Genomic DNA, 19779 nt, shown 5'->3' on the forward strand with positions numbered 1-19779 from the left:
GTGTAGTCTTGGTCTTTTGTCATTCTGTATGATTTTATAATATTAGATTAGATGTCCAAATGTTCTGTCTTTTTAATGTGTAATTGTTGAGTCAAAAGTATTATTGGATGTGATGAGTTAAAATATTATTTTCAATATTAAATGTTTAGATAAACTGTTGTAGTTTGTAATTTTAAGAACTTGTAGTAGATTTTAATGTGTAATTGTATATTTAAAGTTTTCATAGTAAATTGTGTTTAATTCCTAGTAAAAGTGTTATTGTCTTTAAGGTGTTTATTTGTAAATAAACATTTAACTATTTAAATAAGTGTAGTAGTCTCTTTCACTTTTTGTTTGGATAGGCGTAGTGAGAGACAGCCAGACAACGGGGTTAGAAATAAGAGGTAGGCCAGCGCATACAGCATGGGGTGTACAAGCGGGAGTCGAACCCGGGCCTCAGCGGCGGGGACCAAGTACATAAGTCAGAGGCGTAACCCGTAGAGCTACATGAGCACATATGTTCTCGCCTTGTAAACGTGTATAAATCCAATAGAAAGTCTAGGGATAGAGTTAGGGTTACAGAGCAAGGTCCTTACAGCATTAATGAAAAATAAGGTAAATTTAATATGACACATAAATATTTTTAATATTAATACTAAGCAACAGAATAATCCGAGAAATTAATCCACGGTTTTCCCTTCAGCATTGTGGGTCTAAATATCCTCTATCGGAGACGTGCAACCACAATGCTGAAGGGAAAACCCCAACTTTATTTTATAAATTTTTTGGGTTGAGTGGCTTAATATTAAATTATGAAAAAATTTTTAATTTATATATCAATTTTTTATGATACATTACAACTGTCAGGACCTACCTCTCCAACCCTAACCCTTCCCCTGGACTTCTATTGGGTTGGTACACCTTTGCTGACATGCAACATGTGTGATTATATAGCGCTGCGGGTTAAGCCACTGACGCATGTAGTAGGTCCTCAACGCTGAGGCCCTGGTTCGATTCCCGCTCGCGACCCCGTGCTGTATGAATTGTTCTCATTCTTATTTCTACCCCATTGTCTGGCTGTCTCTCACTACGCCTATCCATCAATTAACTGCAAAAGACTACAACACTTTTTTACAAATTTCCTGTTTCTTTATTAAATACAATTCTTTAATTTCTTACATCTTTTTTCCCCCCCATACTTTATAAAAGTTTAATTGTCTTAACTTTTTCCCATTTATTTAATTGCTTCTTTTTTATGTATTTTCTTTCTTTAATCTTCTTCTTCTTTCTAGAATTTTACACCAACCTTAAATTTTGGGTCATTTTTTGACATTTTGAAAAGCTATCAACTCAAACAGGGTAACACCGACAGATATGAAATTCAGCCAGGATGTACTCCAGGCATGGGTGATCAAAAGTTATCAAAATGCTCACCTTAAGTCTGAGGGCGTGGCCATGGCGGCCTCGTGAATTCTGATGCTTCGCCATGAAACATCAACTGCTGTGTAACTGCCCTAAACATGCTCCAATCTGCCTCAAACTTTACATGTGTGATCAGAGTCCAGTCCTGATCACATCCATAGGCCGACATGCATTCTCGGTCGCAGCGCCACCTGGTGGACGTGCGCGGATTCGCCGACCAGCAAGGATGCGAGGACCCGTCCAACGCTGCTTGCAGCTTTAATTTAGTTTTATTTTTCAGTGGAATTTCTCACAAAGCCCATTCTCCCTGTGACAGTAAAAGTTGTTTAATCACAAATATCTCAATTCCAGTGTCTTCTTTTTCAATTTTAAATTATCTGGAACTTTTTCAATTACACCTTTTCTTTTCGGTGTCATACATTGTCTCGCTTAGGAACTCTTATTTTGAAACACGTTACTAGGTAATTTGTTTAGAAATCTTTTGGACTTGATGGTGTATCCAGGGAAATTCAGCCGGGGGGTACGCGAAGATTATTTCAAGTGGAATTAACAAGTATCTCATGCTCGAGAATGAATCAGAAAGACAGTTTCTACTGATGTAAGTTTGACTTTTACAGGTCCTTGAATGCGCCAGTCCGGTGTCGCAGTTCGCCTCCTCGGACACTTTGCGGCCGCTTTGCTTCAAGTCACTGTCATCTCTGCGCACTGTCACTTGTTGAGCTGCACATTATTCAGTGTTTTTCCTCTTTCTAACCTGCCCAGGTGAATAGTACAGGTGTGACTAAGTGATTTCATGTCGCTGTGCTGAATCGCAGGTGACGCAATGATGGATAAACTCCGCCGAGTTTAGGAGCAACAGCGGATTTTTGGGAGCTCCGCTTATCTGACGCTGGATATCTGAATCTCTGCAATGACTGAGTCCTCCAAACCGCCTTCAGGGTGAGTCTGAGAATGTTTTGCTGGGAAAATAGGTGTATTTACTTGTTTTTGACTGTTTTCTGGGTAATAACATTAATTTAACCCGTCAAGTGTAACACCCTGTTATTTCTAACTTTCTATCCACACTGATGAACTTATTTCTAATTTTCTCGTGATATTGTGACATATTCTAACATATTATAACTCTGGCTCTGTGGTTGTTATTTTCATTCCCATGTTTTTCTTGTTAACTCTTGGTTAACAAAGAAACTGAGGACTTATTTGGGTCAGTTGCCTCCATTGAAAAGCCTGTGCAGCCTATAGACAGGCTGACAACAGAGAGTTTTCCAGCAGCACTCTGTCAGAATAGACATGAGAGCTGTTGGTCGGACAACATCACCTGCAGACTGTGCTTTTTATTTTTCCTTTTTTTGAGGCTTGTAGCTGGAATTTGGTCCACATTATCTGAAAGATGTCACATCAGGAAACCATATGCATGCTAATATGTTTAATAAAAGGTCTGCTCTATAAATGAGATTATGTGTGAGAGCAATGTGGCGCAATAGGGCTGTTTTTTTCTAGTTATTATATTCTGTGAGACCCTATGTATGACTAAACATCTCCTGTTCATCACTGATTGTAAATTTAAATGCCAAGATATGACACTGTTGGCATGTTGTATTTGAAGTAACAGTTAAATTTGCTTTTTTTCTCTCCTGGATAGAAAATCAACTGATAAAAGTTCAAATTTTAGTAGTCAGTTGCTACATTTTTTAATGATTTGCGGGGAAAAAAATATTAGCAAAGTTTAGCCCATTGTCTAAATGGTTCTGACTTAACAGAAAATGAATATATGATGTGTTTTTGAGTATCACTGGGCAGGTGTGGCTCGACCTCAGCATCATTATTTGGTGCTTGGGTGCTAATTATGGGAGTAGCTGGAGAGCCGGTGTTGCTGACCTCATCAATTCTGAGCTCAGCACTGAAATTAGATGTGCTACACCTTTTATTTAGCATATATTAACTCATTTTGTAGGTGTGGTAGTATTGAAACAGCGGATGTGCAGTAGTACTTGTGTGTTCTTCGGTGTCGGTACCAGGAGGGTTTGATTCGGTCCTGATGAGGTGAATATAAAGCTTTGGTCTTTTTCTCCTCTGATCTTTAAAGTAAAGGTCCCTTTAACCAGATACTCTTAATTACAGTGATTTCAGACACTCAAGAGCTTTTTGGCCAAATTACAAAGCAGACCGGTCGCAGAGTCTGGCAGCGGAACCAAAATGCCTTTTTATCGGGTCGGTGTGTGACATTTTTCTCCATATAAATCGCCATGACAACTCCTTTTGTGTCGGGATCCCTCTTTCGTCATCGCGTAGGGAGCAGCTACTTTACTACACTGCGCGGTTCTAATGAAACGCAGCTCGTAAAAACTACATTAAGACACCCATTAGACAAACTGGGAAGGAAGGAGGGAGAGGACTGCTCTTTTCAGGGAAGTGGACTACCTGGCCGTTGAAACCTGAGCAGTGGGTGTGAATGGGTGTCCAGAAAGGCTGAGGGAGTCTGTTAGAAGTGGTGGAAAGAAGAAGCCCCAGTTCTGAGCTTTAAAAACCTGCAATGAAGCAAAAGACAGCTGAAACAACTTGATTTTTTTGTCTGATGAGATCAAGATTTGTCCAAAATCTAGCAACTTGCCTACCGATTTCAGGCAAACATAATTTCCCTTGACCCCTTTCTTTGGAATCTATCAGTGATCACAGTGAACCAACTCCCAATTCGCTCCTTTGTATGAGTCGGAGCTCCGTTAATTGCATTTATACTGAAGTAGTCTTCTCTCTTTAAGTCTGCAGCATCCACAACAGTCTTAATTAGCACGCTGGTGTTTTCCTCTGCATGTCTGGACCTGGTGTGTTTGTGTGTGTCTGTGAGTTTTAGCCCAGAAGCTTCTGATTAATGTGGTTTTGTTACTCTGTCTTAATTTTGGTATCCATGCCCACGGAGGCAATAAGGAAGCAGCAGATGAACCACCTAAATAAATTCTGAATCCACAGCATTCCTCACTTGTGTTTCCCTCAGTCTTCAAAGTGTTTTACTGAGCCATTGGTTTAATAGATTTTTTTTTCTGTGTGTTTTTCTAAAGACACAAACATGTGTGACGTCAGAACCTTGTGAGTTTACTTTGGTCACATGGTTGATGATCATCCACACTTTTTTTCCTTTTTCTACTTTGTGCCTCATGAGGTGCAAAGAAGAGGATAAAAAAAAAGAGTCTCACCACCATCATCATCCTGACTGGTGCTGCCATCTGCTTCTCTCTTTTATTTAAAGTGCATCTGTTGTTTGTGGTTTGCTTGTTTTTGTTTGTTTGTGTATTCGGGTTTAAAACACAGATTTTACAGTTAAGTGCAGTATGGGATTACAAATAACTGTCCATTCATCCTCAGCACACGCCCAGGGATAATTACTGGCTGTCAAACTGTCCCGTGTCTATATACGTGCACACTCTCGTGCACTCCCGAACACTGTATATGGAGGAAGATGCAGATTCAGAGTAAATGTTTGTTGATTAATTTGAAGCTGTGGACTGAAATGCTAATGTCACTGCATTTTATTTGAGGCTACGTGTGTCTCCGAGTTCATACAGATACTTAAAACACTCAGGCATAGACTGAATATCATAAGATAAAGTTACCTGTCGTTGCTGTGTCTTTTTCTTTGCTATGATTCTTTAGACGGATGCAGACGCAGCCTTTCCAGCCTCCACACCCTCCACAAACCTGCTCTAAGATTAAGGTTCATGTGGTCAGCCGCTCGCTCAGCACTGCTGACTCAGGAAACTCCCTCTTTTTTTCTCTTTTGCTACAAAGCTATACTGTATGTACCAAGGGGAAACCGTGCATATGGCCACATCTGGATATTTTAGGTTATTTTTATGCCGGGTTCTATTTCACTCTAGTGAAAGTCGAGCTAGACGAGAGAGAGCGTATTAGAGGCTATGCGTTATTGGCAGTGGTACGGTATGTATCTGGTAATATCTGCATCCATTCGCAGGCTGTCCTGTTTTTAAATAGAGAGGGTGTGGATGCACTGCTGCCACCAGCTTCTTCTGTAACTATAAAAGCTTCACCAACGCACGCACTCACTGAACGTACTAGATCAGAAGCATACAGTATGATTATTGCTTAATTTAATACGGACTCTATCTATATTAGAAATATAACACATATTATGATTGTTAAACAAATATTTAGTCTGTTAATTAAATGCTTAATGTGCGACCCTTTTCATTAACAGTTACAGTAATGTCTGTTGTGGTTCCAAGTAGCAGTTTATTATAAGGAAAGGCACAGTAGGGTGTAATTAACAGGTCCTTGGTCTCTGTACAATCAAAGCAACACCAGTGCTCTGATTCTGTTTACTCCAAAGCCATGATGATACATGGGAAGCATCTGAGATATCTACACTGGCTGTATTTATAGACTGTTGTGCTCCTTAGGCCCACTTCACTGTCCACTTCTGCTTTTTACCAGCCTCGGTGCACTGGTGGGCAAAACCACTGGCAGACAGCTTTTACAACCAAGTTCTGCCTGTTTATTCAACAGTGTCAAGCATCTACCATAGGCCATATCTGTCTGCAATATGCAGCTGCTACGGGCGGCTCACATTTATTTCTGGAAGCCTGCTGTCATATGTTAGTCACTGTGGTATGTGTGTTTGTCAGAGAGGAAGACAGACAGACTGCACGTTGTGCAAGTACAGATTGGACAGATTCCTCTAACACCAGCTGAAGGTCTGTAGCAGTGGGATTGAGTGATAAAGCAGAGGGGTGGTAGAGTGGACAAGCTGCAATGGTTTTGCCACCATTTAATGTTGCTGCTTTGCTCTATCTCGATTTCAAAACTAAAAAGTACCCACTGTGTCGGTAATTTAGCAACAGTAATTTGTGACCTTTACACAAAATTATTACGAAACCAGTTGAGTGTGACAATAGGGAGCACATGCACATTCCTTGTCTGTGGTGGCATTGCTGCCTTTAGGCCTTTTTTTAAAAAATATATTATTAAAAAGGCAGCACTAAATGCAAGAAATACACTTTTCACTTGTCGTCTTTTTCTACAAAACTTTAATTTAGCATTGAAAGCCTTATATTAATATATGCTGTATTTCAAAGGAACCCTGGGGTCTTCCAGTGCCAACAGTATCTGTAACTTAAGTGTTTTTCTTCTTTCCAGCAGGACCTCTCTAATTGAACCAGCAGCTTGGGGAATAGAGAACAGACTAATTATTATTTCCTGCTGTTCTGCTTCTACATTCCAGCTCTCCTTCCTTTCTTCTCTCCTGTTGGGCTCCACCCATCTACTCTTTCTATTCCCTTTCTTCTCATTCTCCATCCATGTGAGGTTTGGTGCCTCCTGAGATTCCCTCTTCCCTCCCTCTCAACCTTTATTATTCCCGCTTCCCTTCTTCCTCTCCTGTGGGCCTGTTTGCCACCCAGGAGCTTCACCTTTACTGGAGAATGAAAACAGTGAAAATAGCTTATGTGCCCCTCTAAATACTTATTTATCTCCATGTTTTTGATTAATGGATAAATGTATGTATCACCTTTGAAGACTAAATACTGACATTGGAGTCCTGCAATGGATTTTAAATGTTAGAGGAGGTCAAAGTTGATGCAAAGCAAATTGTCTTCTTGTTTGAGCGTACAGATGTCAGATTTTTGCACGGAAAGCAATTAATGCCAGTATGTCCATTAATAAATGGGTGAAAAAATGATAGTCTTCTATCGATACATTCACCTCAGTCATTAACAGAGTGCTGGTATTGACTGGGAGGAAAAAGACTAAATGGCTTGAAGCTACAAAATCTATTTCCAAGAAGCATTTCCACATGTACAGAAATACTCTCTGGCCAAAGTGTCCTCATTTGTTGAATTTTGTTCCCTGAATGGAAGATAGACATGTTTTTTCCAGCTGTGCAGACAGTGGGGTGGGTCAGCTTCCTGCTCCTATTTTTGGAGAATTATTGTTGTCTTGGAACATGATTTGTGTTAAGTGTTACCGCATGGCTCTTTGTCAGTGGTCACAAGTGGACTAAGATGACTGCATGTGTGAGGAGAGCAGCAGATAGGAAAGAGCAGGAGAGGACTGATGCAGTGGAGTGATGTTACAGTAAGTGGATTTCACTCCTTTAGGTGTGAAACAGATACTCCTGGATTGCTGGTCGCTGACTCACCATTCAACATGAGGTAACTGCAGCACATGTAAAACCTGAGAATAACTGTTAGAGAGTGTAAGAAATCTAATTGATCCCAATGAGTAACAAATCATTTAGCACCTGAGGCATCATGTGTCTTTTTATTCTCCCTGGGGTTATTGTATTATTGTTACTGATGCTGTGAGTGTGCAGAGCTCTAACTTGATTCTTTTAGAGAAGTTCCCGCTTGATATTCAGATTAATCAAGTTGCATACAACTGATGAACCATTTCAAGAGTAATATATCCTTATTTCAAATGCAGGAAATTTAACAATCGTGATTCAAGTTGAATACAGTTTGTATTAGAGCTACAGTTTGTGTACAAAATTAGTAAAACTATTGCATGTAAGGCAAATCAGTTCCAGTAGAATGTAATTTAATAATTTAAATCAGAGAACACCTCATGATTATAGGCTGAATGCAACCACAGACTGTTACCATGGCATCATGTTTGGTTGACTGCAGGGGAGCCACTTTTTTTTTTTTTAATTTTAGTACATCCTAATAAACTTACATATTGTGCTCATATGGATTTATTATTGTTATTATTATTATTATTGTTGGTTTATAGAGGAAAAAAACATTACATTCATTAGCTACACCAGTATCCTATACTTATGAATGGATTATGGGGGTTTTCAGACAGTTCATTCAGAATTTTCAAACCAAGATGAAAGCACTAAGATGTGAAATGAGGTATTTTAATTGCCCCTGGGTTTGTGACATTTGTTCTGTTTTATTGAGTGAAGGAAAACAAAGCTCTATGAAGCGATATTTTTTTTTCTAAGTGGTAAATAAGGCATCAGGTCCAACAGCTGTAGCTTGTATAATTAAGAACACTGCTGATATCCGGCAGTTGTGATTAATTATATCAAAACCACTATTGGTTGAGGGTGTTTTATTGTCAGACAAATATGTTTTGCATCTATTAGTTTTAGATTAGTGGTATTAGCACCTGTCACTCCCACCTTTTTCTGAGTTATTGGGCTCTCCTTTTTTGTTTTTCCAAACCAATAGGTGACCACAGAGGTGCTGCGGCTCACGGCTTTGCAGCTGAATCCATGATCTTAATGTCAATAGATGGATATCAAAATGCAAATATTAAAAGTTAAGTGCCTTAAGATAAACAGTTGGCGCCATTAAACTTGCAGAGGCAGAGAATGCAAACAGTGGAAAATGACATTTCTTTTGGTTTCATTCAGCTGCTTTTATACAGGGGAATAGAAACAAATGAGAAAATATGAAACCAAGTATTAGAAATCAGACAATTATGTAAAAATTATGCACTCTGTGTATACACACTTCCAGTATTGTTAAAGATGCATCCTAGATTACTTCTGTGCACCCTAAACAAATTAGAGATGCATCGAAATGATTCAGGGTTGGCCAGTATGGTTTTTCTAGAGCTAATGCTAATTATTAGTAATCAAGGAGACTGATAGCCAGTAGGTGGAATCAACATATGTTTAAAATAATTTAGCTGTGTTTGTTTACTTAACTTTTTAGTTGTGTTTAATTAAAAGAGAACTTCTCAACTTTTATCCTTCGGTGTTGACGGGATATTACTTGAGACGTGTAACCAATCCTGTAATTCTGTGACCAGGACATCGCTTACAGAGTGAAAAGAGGCAACTTCATTAGAGCCAAAGTGGTGCATTTTTAAATGTATTTATTTCATCTTTTAAAAAACAATGATACCAGTAATTGTAAAAATGCTAAACATTGGATCTGATATTCAGACTGGCTGGTAATGAGTTGACCCCCAAAAGATCATAGTAAATTTGACGTTAGAACATCTGATATTTAAGAATAAATTGGTAACTTTACTATGCTGTAGTCATTTTTTAAATTTTGTAGTTGGTTGTGCCAGCAGGGACAGTAATGAGGCTTTGAATTCAGAGTGTTCAGCTGGCATTATCAGAGTCCTTTCACTTGGCATTGCAGTGGGGTGGGGTTTTTAAGCACACTGCCAGTAATATGAGCATCAAGACATATGCTGAATTAGGAGATTGTGTTCCTAGCAACCACAAACAAATGCTTTGCTGGGGTCATATGTCTCCAGATGCTTACTTACAACAAGGAAAATCTTTCGCACTCTCCCTCTGTCTTTTCTTTCCTTCTGTCCTTGTTCATTACGACCACTTGCTCTTTGTGCACATGCATTCAAAATCCACAGCTGCTACTAAACCGAGGTCTGCTTTCTTCTGCCGTCAAGTGGTATAAATATAGGTTGCCATAGGGACGCCATGACACCCAAGGGGTATGCTGGCTAGGTTGCGGGAGAGTGTGTGTTTGGACTGTGAGTGGAGGAGCTGAGTGTCCGGGATTCATGTCATTCACAGTGTCCACAGCACAATAGGAGGTGAAAGCTCAAGTGTGGCAATGACAAGTGTGTTTTCAGCTCCAGTGTGCATGTGTTTATGCTTGCATGTGAGTGGGTGGCGTGTTATGAATCAAATCTATTTTTAGAAATGGATTTTTTTGGACTTTTGGACTTCTGAGTGAGCAATAATAAAGGAATGAGGTAATCTTTTTTTAATTGAGTTTATATTGCAGTATTTGAATTATTGTTGCTCTGTGACTAATGTTTTTTTATGGTACCACCTCTTTACCTTATATAGTACTTTAGGTTTTAGTGTCTTGCTCAAGGATTGGTGGAGCTCAAGGTTAAAGGTGAGGGATGAGCCACAATCACTGTGATCACAACACCACCCTTGCAATAGATATCCAAACCCTTTTCCCAACTAAACTTCTACATTTTGTCATTGTTGTTGTTATAAAACTATTTAAAAGTTATTGATTGGAAATGAAAGATTCCTATAAACAACATGATTGTGTCCTTCAGATGAAATCTGATGCTGGTATTGTTACTGCTCAGTAGGTTTTTAAAACACTAACTTGAGTTTTTTAGAAACACAAGCATTCTCTAATTTTTAGAAAATTTTAGGTAATGCCAGTAGCTATAACATTACAGTCAAAGTCTTGCAATACAGCTGAAATCCTTTTTTAAAAGAGTGTTACTCAAGTAAACAAGTTAACTGGTGACGTACTTTTTTGTGTAAATCTTTATTAATGGCTGCTTGTCTTTTTTTTCTCCCTTTGTTTATATTCTCAGAATGCATAAAGTGTGTCAGTGAATGTAGGTCAGTTGGCAGTGTATTTTGGCCTAATAATCATCTCCATTCCCAGTTGGCTGTTTTCATTAGAGGATAGTAATTCATTGTTTCAGTGATCCTGTTGTGGCACACAGCACTGACATCAGGATGTCTGTCTGTCTGTCCGTCTGTTCTGGCTGCCGTGTCACATTTTCATTTGCGTACATCCACAGCAGACGTTGTTGTTTATAGTCTGTGTCTGTTTCTTTGTCACTGTCATTATTGTAACTCCAACATCTTTAATATGTATCTCTGTGCCCTTGTATTGTCGGTATCTATAGTTTCAAAGCACGAAACTGCTGTACAATAGTGAAAAAACACCCAACAACACGTTAGTTCATAGAAATTGTTTTGGTGAGGGTGGTGCTGACAGAGCACACACTAACATATTCCAATATTTTTATTAGGCTTCAAGAGTGGGAACGTTATACTGAGTTTCCATGGCTGAGATAAATACAGTCTGACTTCTTTCCCCAGCAAGAAAATTAAAAAAAAAATTTAAGGTAGTCTCCAGTGTGTCTGAGCAGTATTTCTGCAAACAACAGTATTGTGACTGTGACGTAGGTGGATTTGCATTTACATGCATCGGCACCGTGGTGTGGCCAAAACTGTAATTTTAAGAGCGTTTGCTTTGTGTTTATTATGTCTTGAAATCTTCAAACACCTGCCGTGTCTCTCTATAGGACAGTTTGGAATGTAGTTTTTCATTGTGTCCTGATTTGTATCTCTCAGCCGTGCCTCTACATCCAGACATGATTTATCCTGACTGCCTTAGTCAAGAGTGAGCACCGCCGTATTTGGGTCACAGAGGAGGTAGCTGGATGTGCACGCACACACTGCATGCACAGTACACACACATGCACGCAACCCCGTAGACACTGAGACTAATCTGTTAAAGAGACTAGCGTGCAGACAGCAAAATATAGTGACTGTAGGCGGTGGGTTGGACTGCAGACCATTACAGGTGCTACTGTTCACTGAGATGCAAGTGAAGTTAGACTTGTATCTCAGTCCAAGACACACGTATTCAACAGATTTTGTGTTCTATGGCTGTCACAAAAGCCATGTTTACATTCTGTGCAAAGTGTTTGCACTGAACTCCTTCTCACGCTCTTGTTTAGCATTAATTCCTCAGTAATAAAATATTGCCTCTGCTTTTAAAGAAGTCTGATTAATTGGATGAACTTATATCAAGGACACAAACGTTCATAGCAGTGCATCATTTACACGTGATTGTTAAATGAAACCCATCAAGTATAGGAATGTACAATAACAAAACAGAGAACACATTAAAAGCACCTACCTCTTGCTGCCAAAACAGCTTTGACCAATCAAGACATGGACTTGACAAGACCTTCTGAAGGTGTCCTGTGGTATAAAATTCTTCAAAACCTGTAAATTGCAAGGTTTGGATCTGACTTGTTTTAGATGATTATTTAGACTGTAATTTGCAATATTTGGAGATCAAGTCAACACCTTTTGTCAGGTTCGTCTAACCAGTCCTGAACTTTTTTTGTTGTGTGGCAGTGCATATTATGCTGCAGTATTTAGGAGGCTGGCATTTGTCAAAGCAACATCAACATTAGTAACATGAGCTAAACGTTCTCAGCAGAATATTGCCCAGAACCTCACATTGCCTATGACTATTAGCCTTTTCCCACAGTGCATCTTGCTTGCATCTCTTCTGCAGCTAAATAATGCACATGCACTTGGTTGTCCACATGATATGAAAGAAATGTGATTCATCAGACCAAGCTACCTTCTTTCATTGCTCCATGGTCCAGTTCTGATGCTCATGTGCACATTGTAGACCCTTTGAGTTTGAACGTTCTCACCAGTCTGCAGTAAAACACTCCCATACGCAGGAAGTTGTCATGCACGTTGTGTTCTAACACCTTTCTGTCATAGTCAGCATTCAGGTTATCAGCAGTTCGTGCAACAGTAGCTCTTCTTTGTGTTCAGATCTCATGGGTCAGACTATATTCCCCTCATTCATCAGTAAATATTGGGTGCCCATAAACTTGGTTTCACCAGCTGTCTTTCCTTGGACCTCTTTTGTGTTGGTACTAACCTGCGTATTGGGAGCACCCCATAATACCTGCTCTGAATCGGTCATCTCACCCATTTTTTCTTGCTACCCACCTATTATAATTACCAGCATTACTTTTAGCTGTTCTATTCTAGCCTGAATTTAGCTACTTATTTCAATTCAGGATTGCATCGTACTTATGTTATTGCTTTTCTGTGTTTTAGTCACTGCATTTCTTATATTATGTCATTTTGTTCTTTTCTGAGCAGTATCGGGAGCAAGAATTTCCTTCATTATCCTTATTAAATCTTATCTTCTTAATATATCCCATCACTGGTGCCATTGTAACGCCTTAATCAGTGTTCTTCACTTTATCTGTCAGTGGTTTTTTAATGATGTTGGTCATCAGTGCACGAATGCAAATGCGGTATAACTGAGTTCAAATATTGCAAAAAGGGACCATAAGATTCTTTCCATTTATGATGATATTTTAAAATATTAGGTCCTAATTCACTCAACCATTTTCTAAAGCGTGGCTCGAGGTGATTGTATTGCAATACACACATCTGTATGCATGTAAATAAACTGAAATAAGTTCAGCATCTATTTGCATTGCATTCTTATGGAATGTATTCATACATTTATGTCAGTGTTTGTATTATTTAGAGTGATTAAAAACTATGGAAGTTCTTCTAATCTGGGAAATCTGGTAAGTTGAGTGACATAAGAGGCTACAAAGAGCAATATATCCTTGTTAATGCTGTTTAGTCAAGTGAAAGGAACCGGGTGATTCTGAAAGGTCCATTAGTAACCTTCTCTGTGTGTGCATGTGTGTGAGCCCATTTGTAACTCAGTCCCTGTAACAGCTCAGCACTTACTGCCCCCCTGTGCCGGAGCAGAGTTTCCTGCTTTTCCTTCCCCACCTCTCCTTTACTTTCCCACTCTTTCTCTCTGTGTTTACGCTCATTCTAACTCTGTGGGAGACAAGGCCTTTCCTAAAGGAGTCTTTGTGCATGTCCGAGAGAGGGGAAGAGAGGGAGAGGGAGAGTGAAATGCTACGGTGAGACAAACCGTAAGCGAGAGGGAGAGGAGGATACTAGCCGACTGTGTTCAGCTGGCCGGAGCCCAGTCCCACAGTCCCACAGAGCCCGGTTCTGTTTACTTCCAAACACACAGACTCACCAGGAAAATACAAAAATCTCTCACATTAACAAGTCTGAACGCTGCTCATGAAAACATTTACTTTCCAGTGAGTAAAGCACGTTTTTAAATGCACTTTGCAGTTAATAATTACATGATCTGCACTGTGATTTGACTAACTAGATCATGATCAGTGCCGTCGCCCGCTTTAAGTATAGTCTGTAATTCTCATGATGCATCCATTGAAAACCACCTTCTGCATTGCATAAGGAGTCAATGACTCTGTGGCTCCTCTGGGTGAGAGTTAGTTGATATGCAACGTAGCTGTTAATGGTTAACATAAGGCAGGTTAGAGTCCTCTGACTCTGCTATGCTCGTGCATTTTTTCTTTGCTATGCTGTTTGCACTGAGCAGGAGGATCTCGAAGAACGCTGGATTAGACAATTGGAGGCACACACACACATTCTTGGAGGTTGTGTGAAACTCTTGGAAGAGGATTTATAAACACTCTGATATACAAGACTTTCCAAACATTTAATCAACACACGGACTGATTTTGACGTGAGTGGCACTTTTTCTTCTGTTATCTAAGGCTAATATTTGAGAGTGTGTGTGTCTGAATTGTGTGGTATAGAAAAACTATTTGTCATTGTTGAGAGAAAAATAAAGCGTTTATTATCTGTCTAATCAGCTGTCGGCCTGAGTAGGCTTTATACTGAGCTGGCATGTCATTGACATCTGTCACATGCCAAATGATAGTAGCTGCTGTTTGGGTGTGGTTTGCATTCCTGTCAGCTTTTAATGGTTTTTGAAGAACACCTCAAAAGATGAATATTCTGCACCTGAGCCAAGCTAATTCTGTAAATGTTGTTGCTTTTGATGTTGTCTGTGCTGTAAAAAATGCTGTATGAAATCCTGAATTTGTCATTTTAGTTGTATTATGTTATAAGTTCCCTTGGGTGGAATAAGATTTGATGAGGAGTGTTGTTTCTGTCAAGAAGAGTTGTTTATTTCACTTTAGAGTGTTATTTTAAAATAGAAATTGATTATGTGTCACTATAGTAGCTTTATAAATATTTGAGCTAGAGGGCATAGGAGTGATTTAAGGAGAGCATTTTTAGAGTAAAAAAAATATTCAAAGGAGTCTTCCTACAGATGAAATAAACAACTGGATCATCTTGACAAACAAAATGATCTTCTCTGCATATCTGGACTCTTGTGTCACAAACAGAAGTGGAAAAACAGAAAAAAAAATCATCGTTCATTAGCCTGTTATGTTGTGTAACTAAGACCAAATTTAAGAAAAACAGAAATGACTCACAGAAAATCAACATGTGACACACTGTTTTATTAGTGGCTAAAAACACCATAAATTCTTGACTGATTGATCCATATTCATGTGCAAATCAGTCTTGTTTTTTTCTAAGATACTGTACTATACATGTCCTCTTCCAACACCTGAATGTTCATAGTATTTCTTTTTGTGTATCTTCATTATCGCTCAGGAGGAGAATGAAGGCTCATGCCCCACCTCCACCTTCGGCCCCGCAACCGGCTCCCCGTCGCATCTTCAGAAACCCTGCACCTGATGGGGGAGGGACGTCGGGCCTGGATGCCAAGGAAAACATGCTGAGGCCCACTGTGGATGTTCTGTTAACCCTACCACAGGGACAGCAGATCCATGTAACCGAGGACGGAAGGTGAGAGGGAAAAAGTACTTTTTATGAGTGTATTTAGTTTTTTTCCGTTGTATTTGTGTGTAAAATAAGTCGCAATCAATTTACATCTTTATGTCTCTAAATATAAAGATCTGAACAATAGGATTCTACGGGTCGACCTTCATTGTCACCAAACAGCGTGAGATGCGTTTGTTGCTCCTGGTGCTGTTTTGGTTGCTGTTCCAGTGAGGCCTTTTAAAGGGGTCCAATTCCCATCCTCAGCACAAGCTTTGTCCCAGAGAGTCGCCAGCTGACCTGCTGACGCTCCGTGTCCCTAATGAGGATCTCCTCTGGGGCAGAAAATTGGGGACAAAATAACAAGATGCTCTTTTAATATCCATGGAGAAGATTTTGGCCAGCAGGTGTCTCTGTGATACTTCTCACAGGTGTAGAAAAGTAAAATGTTTTTTCAGTGTAAAGCTTTCTATACTTAAACATGCAGAGCTACTTTAACATTACATAAAACCATTTCAAAAGTTCTTGAAGCATATGTGTGCACAGGACTCCCTTTTAGAAATATTTAGCATTATTCGCTTTTCTGATAGAATCATATTGTTGTCACCTATTTGGTTTATAAATTCCACCGTAAGAGCCCGATACTGTGATAATTCATTGGAGACGCGACAGTTAATCAGTTAGTTGTCTATTAATAAGTTCATTCCCAAGTGCTCTGAGAACCAATTATTGGTTTGAGTAATTTATTAAGGAAAAAAAGCCAACTTCTGTTACTCCAGCTTTTAAAATTTTCATGTTCTAGTTTCTTTAGTCAGCTATGACAGTAAACCGAATATCTTTGGGTTGTAAACAAAGCACAGCATTTCAGATCAATATTTTTCATATTTCTTTGACATTTTGTTGACCAAAATAGTCAGTCAATTAAACAATAATTAACAATGAAAATCATTACTTGCGGTTCTATAGTCACTTAAAAGATAAGACTTAGGTGTCATAAACACGCGAGTATCATAAATCGCTGATACTATATGTTCATACCACTCTGGACTCATAAATTCATCGTATGAACACAGTTAATGAGAAACATTAGGTGCTACTATAGACACTGTAACAACTAAAACTAGAGCAACTTGTATTTACTTATGCAAGAAAGGATTTAAACAAAATACATACATTTAAATCATGAACCAATTTATACTTTTATGACTTCAACCTTCCATGTCCTCCAACCAATTGTGAACTTTCTACGCTAGATAATGCTTCTTTCCACTCCTCTATGTGATCTTTTTCTATTGGTGTGTATTCTTTGTACTAATATCAAGCGTCTCTTTACATTTCTATGAGTTATTTAAAATCCTTATGCATGCACCTAGTGTAATTTGTTGTATTTGGTGTGTTTATGACTTGGACTACAGCTTAAACTACAATTCAGTGGCCATACTAGACCACAACATTTACAAAACAGGATGTTAACAGGTTAAGATACATCGTGTATTTAGTTCTAAATTGGATCATTCCTTTCAGATTGTGATTGTGTCATGACTTGTTTTGAATGAACAGAATGATCTTAAGCAGTCCGGACAGTAGATCTATTTCATTCAGACGTGCAGATTTTCATTTTAGTCATAGACTGCGTCCACGTGTTAGTGATTGTCAATGGTGTCCTTTGTAGTCGTATCTCTCTCTCAGTTCTGTCACCTGATCTGGCTGTTCCCAGAAAACATTGGAGACTGTCTCTGGGCTTCTTTATCTGAGGATTGACAGGTAGTACTATAGGCCTCCCCATCAGCCCCCTGCCAAACGCTAACACAAAGCGATGGCCATAAGAAGATGTCATTATTTCTCTGCACCACTTCGTTGTGTTGCAGCCGTTTTATTGCAGGAGACTCTTAGGAGTTTTTGTCTGGATACTTGTATTTGATAAATGCCTGGTGTTGAGTTTTGTTTTTGAATTTGAATGCAAAAGTTAGAATTAGAGCAGATAATACTACATTTTAGAGCACTAACTAAACACAACTTAACACTCATGTTCAAGATTGTAGTCCCACTTTACACACGGTTTGTCATTTTTCAGTTGATGTCAGTATAATGTCACATCTAGGTTTATTTATTATCAGTTTTCACAATAGTTAGTGAGATTGCCAGGTCATAAAATGTGTGCTCTTATAATACAGTCAGTTCCAAAATGACCCTGACCTGTTGATCTTAATGTTAAAATCAGTGCCAGTACTGTTAAAGTCATAGTTTATGCATCGATCAATTGCAAGTGCATCAGGTGAGAGTATGTCTTTGTTTTGATCTGTTCTCTTCACTGCAGCTAAAGCTAAATTGGCTTTGTAACTCTATCTTCTGTTCTTCCTACCTCTCTTCCTCCCTCTGCTTCTACACCCCCCCACCACACTTTCCCTCTCACCCCTCTGCTCTCTCTTCCTCTGCCTCCCTCAGTAAAGCACTGATGGACCTGCTGGTCGAGCTCTGCAGTCGCTACCACCTGAATCCGGCCCTGCACACCCTGGAGCTCCTGTCACCCGACGGCCACAGTCTGGGCTTCAAGCCCAACACTCTGCTGGGCTCCCTCAACGTGGCCTGCGTCTTCATCAAGGAGAAAGTCTGGGAGGAGAAAGTGGTGCGCAGACCGGCGCCCAAAGTGCCAGAGGTGAGTTGCGGTGCAGCCTGACACTCTGATCTGTATCTTGTGATTGCATGTTAGAGTTTTATATCACTATATCACTGCTGCAGCATGTTTAGAACCTGCAACCTTTAAAACCTGTTATGTCAAACTTGGGTTATTGTGTGTTTTGCAATGTGCAGAGATGTTTATCTTGTATGTAAGCAAATGAAATACAATGATAGAACATTTAAGGAAAAATACCTCAAGGTTGTTCATTTATTATAATGTCCTGGATGTAGATTAATGCAGTCCAAAGTGCCACAGACAGACTTTATCCCAGGTATAATAAAGTTTTGCAGTGTGCACATACTGTAACTCTTACCTTGAAGCTTTATGTATGTAATGCCTGTCCCTCCCCTCTCTATCTTTACAATTGGCCACTGGCAGAAGGCAGTGAAACCTGTAAGGGCCAATGCCAAGGTAGGAGCTGGTTGGTATTTAACTGGCCGGCATATTGGAGTCAGCTTTTAATAAAGCACTTTTTCATTCTAGTTGTGAATTTTCGGTGTATCTGCCGTATTTCCTCTTCTTGTCATCTGTTTTTAAAGCTCACGAGCCTGTCTGATTTATTTGTTTATTTATTTTTTTTCTATCAGCATCTGTCTTGTTCTGTCTTCCTTTTTCTCTGCTTCTCCTTCACTCTCCTCCTACAGTTTGAATATTTGATGAGTGCCTTACCTTTAGTTACCATGCATTATTTCTCTGCTCTTCTCAGGGCTCACTGGCTGCTCTCCCTCCCTTTGACCCCACATGGCCTCAGGCCAGAAGCCGACACAGTTTCAGGCACTGCTGTCAGTCATTCCTCTTCTCTGTTAAATCTCATTGTACCGACAGTCCCAGCAGTTATACTGAAATTGTTACCTGATGTTGGTTAAAATGTTCAGGTTTAGAATGCTTTGTTTGGAGGAGGTGTTATTTCAGCTTTATCATAATTTTACAGGCTGTATTTTGTGGTGCTGTTGAACTATATTTTGTGATATTTAGAGGTATTTCTAATGTGTAATCTACCTCACTGTTATGAATCGGGTGAACAAAATACTATAAACCCATTTCAGTAATATGCAAAAAAGTATATAATCAGTCCAACATTTTTAGAAGTAACTATACAGATTGAAAGCAAAGGAAATTTAAGAAAAATTAAACATAACAGGAATAGCAACAAGTAGCAAAGTAAACAGGTGGCTTTGTTAAACAATTTAGTATTATATTACAGTGTTTATTTTAAGATTTTAAATTTGATGCAGTTTTCCTTACAACCTTGATGCTTGACAATGGTACCAGCTTTTTCTTGATTTTAGTAAATTACTTTTTCAAAATGGGACATTAAGCCTCCATATGTCAGCCTATTCACTGTTTTGATTATCTGTCTGGAACATTTCACCCATCTTTATCCAACATACCTGCCAGATTGGCTGAAACTTTTAGGACAAACCATTAAAAACAAACCTGTCGAATTTGGAAAACCCATGATCTTCAACTTACCTGTCTTTTACATGTACAGTGCATTTCTACTGATCTGTAAATTGGTAGTTTGATCTTT

The 19779-nt window shown here is 39.1% G+C and overlaps 1 protein-coding gene across 8 annotated transcripts in view; it reads left to right on the forward strand.

Moving 5' to 3' along the window:
- Positions 1 to 1880: 1880 nt before the first annotated feature.
- Positions 1881 to 19779, forward strand: part of cobl (cordon-bleu WH2 repeat protein) — a 57581-nt gene continuing 39682 nt past the window's right edge. For 3 of the 8 annotated variants that reach the window (XM_035951553.2, XM_055013654.1, XM_055013652.1), the window contains exons 1-3: positions 7450 to 7562; positions 15401 to 15595; positions 18014 to 18224. In XM_035951553.2, coding sequence (XP_035807446.2) covers positions 7465 to 7562; positions 15401 to 15595; positions 18014 to 18224 — 504 coding nt within the window. In that variant the 5' untranslated portion in view covers positions 7450 to 7464. Of the gene's footprint in view, positions 2000 to 2216; positions 2341 to 7448; positions 7563 to 14280; positions 14457 to 15400; positions 15596 to 18013; positions 18225 to 19779 lie in introns of those variants that run through there. The other 5 variants (XM_055013653.1, XM_055013650.1, XM_023277571.3 and 2 more) reach the window with 4 other exon arrangements.

This window comes from Amphiprion ocellaris, chromosome 9, assembly GCF_022539595.1.
Source record: "Amphiprion ocellaris isolate individual 3 ecotype Okinawa chromosome 9, ASM2253959v1, whole genome shotgun sequence".
Lineage (NCBI taxonomy): Eukaryota > Metazoa > Chordata > Actinopteri > Pomacentridae > Amphiprion > Amphiprion ocellaris.